The sequence below is a fragment of the Austrofundulus limnaeus genome, unplaced genomic scaffold (genome assembly GCF_001266775.1).
Source record: "Austrofundulus limnaeus strain Quisiro unplaced genomic scaffold, Austrofundulus_limnaeus-1.0 Scaffold127, whole genome shotgun sequence".
NCBI classification, from domain to species: domain Eukaryota; kingdom Metazoa; phylum Chordata; class Actinopteri; order Cyprinodontiformes; family Rivulidae; genus Austrofundulus; species Austrofundulus limnaeus.
Window position 1 is genome coordinate 500,160 of NW_013952529.1, and position 1,690 is coordinate 501,849.

At 44.8% G+C, this 1,690-nt stretch overlaps 1 protein-coding gene across 1 annotated transcript in view; it reads right to left on the bottom strand.

The window, feature by feature from the left end:
* Positions 1–968, bottom strand: part of si:dkey-49n23.1 (semaphorin-3D) — a gene marked incomplete in the record, with an annotated part of 21,779 nt that extends 20,811 nt beyond the window's left edge. Inside the window, 1 exon segment of the mRNA XM_014015317.1 lies at positions 736–968. Within this exon segment, the coding sequence (XP_013870771.1) occupies positions 736–883 (148 nt within the window).
* Positions 969–1,690: the final 722 nt, after the last annotated feature.

Below are 1,690 nucleotides of genomic sequence, written 5' to 3' on the forward strand. Positions count from 1 at the left end.
GTGTGTGTGTGTGTGTGTGTGTGTGTGTGTGTGTGTGTGTGTGTGTGTGTGTCCATAAAATCATGAGCTCAGAGTGTTTAGTTTGGATGTTTTCCACACGAGACTGAAACCTCCTCCTCCTCCTCCTCCTCCTCCTCCTCCTCAGCAGGAGGAGCTCCTGTCAGAGAACTTCATCCCCGACACACGCGACCCGGTCCGGTCCGGTTCTGAAGCGACAAACCCAAACATCAGAGCTGAGGAAACCTTCATGTCTCTGCTTCAGAAGAACCAGAACCTGAACCCTGCCTGGTTCCACAGCAGCTGGACCGGATCAGACAGGTATCCATGCACCGATGGTCCAGCAGACACACCTTCAAGTCCAGGCTGGTTCTGACTCGGTTCCAGCAGAACAGGACCAGACCTCAGGAGCAGAAAGTTTGTGTTTTCAGGCCTCCGGCTGCTGTCTGACTCATAAAAACCAAACTGTTGTTCCTGCAGAGAGAAATCTGGATGCGGATCATTAAACGGTTTCACTGCTTCTCTTTACGAGCCTGAGAAGAACCGAGCTGCTACTGTTTCCACCAACACACAAACACAAGAGCTGGTCCAGTACCAGGACCAGAACCAGGACCTCACGTTCTCACAGACAGAACCCAGCGCCTGGGGGCAACGATCTGCATCAACCAGGCTCAGAATAAAGTTCTGCTCGATGCTCATTGGGTTTGTCAGCCCTGAAGCTCCGCCCACCTCTCCTACCTGAGTGGGACAGCTGCAGCCGCGGGCCCGTTTGGCTCCAGGTTCTGGTGTTCGGGTCGGTTCTGGACTCTGCAGGCTGCAGCAGGAGGAAGAGGCAGGTGATGTGAAGAGATGCAGCCTGCAGGACGACAGCCGACACCCGAGTCATCTCTGAGCTTCACTGAGGAGGAGGAAGATCCCAGCAACAGGTCACATCCCAGTCCGGACCACCGCTGGGGGGGGCGACAGAGACAAACATATTTATTCAGTTTCATCAGTAAATAAACATGTTGTGAACCCAAACATCTGGGTTTTATTCTTTATGGATCAGTTCTCTGCAGGACTTCTGTATCAGAATCAGAAACTTTATTGATCCTCAGGTGGAAATAACAATTATTACAGCTGTAACTCTTCAAGTACGCTTTAGAGAGAAAATACAGAAGAAAAATATTAAAGCTCACTAGAATGAAACGAATATAAACAGGAGAACCAAAGGAACACAGAGAACTATAATACTTTATCAATCAATCAAATTTATTTTGAACATGATGACCATAAAATACAGAGATAACCATACTTAAATATATTACACATATTAAATACAAAATACACATATTTTATGACAATAATAATCTCAACATGTTCGAAATGGAGTAGGAAGAAGTAAAAAACTTATAAACTCCTACCCTGTACTATTTTCAAATAATATATAATAATAATAAACCTCAGACTGACAGTAAATCGTTAAATTACAATTTAAATTTATATTTATCCTTGTACAACCCTTTGTGTTACAATCACTCCTCATATCTGCACATTAAAGGACACAAACACATGAATCTAACGCACCTGAACAAACATCAAGATTTAAGTAAATCAGTTTCCATTTCACAGTTGCCTTTTTTGGCATAAGCGCACTACACACACACACACACACACACACATATATCACACACACACACACACACACACACAC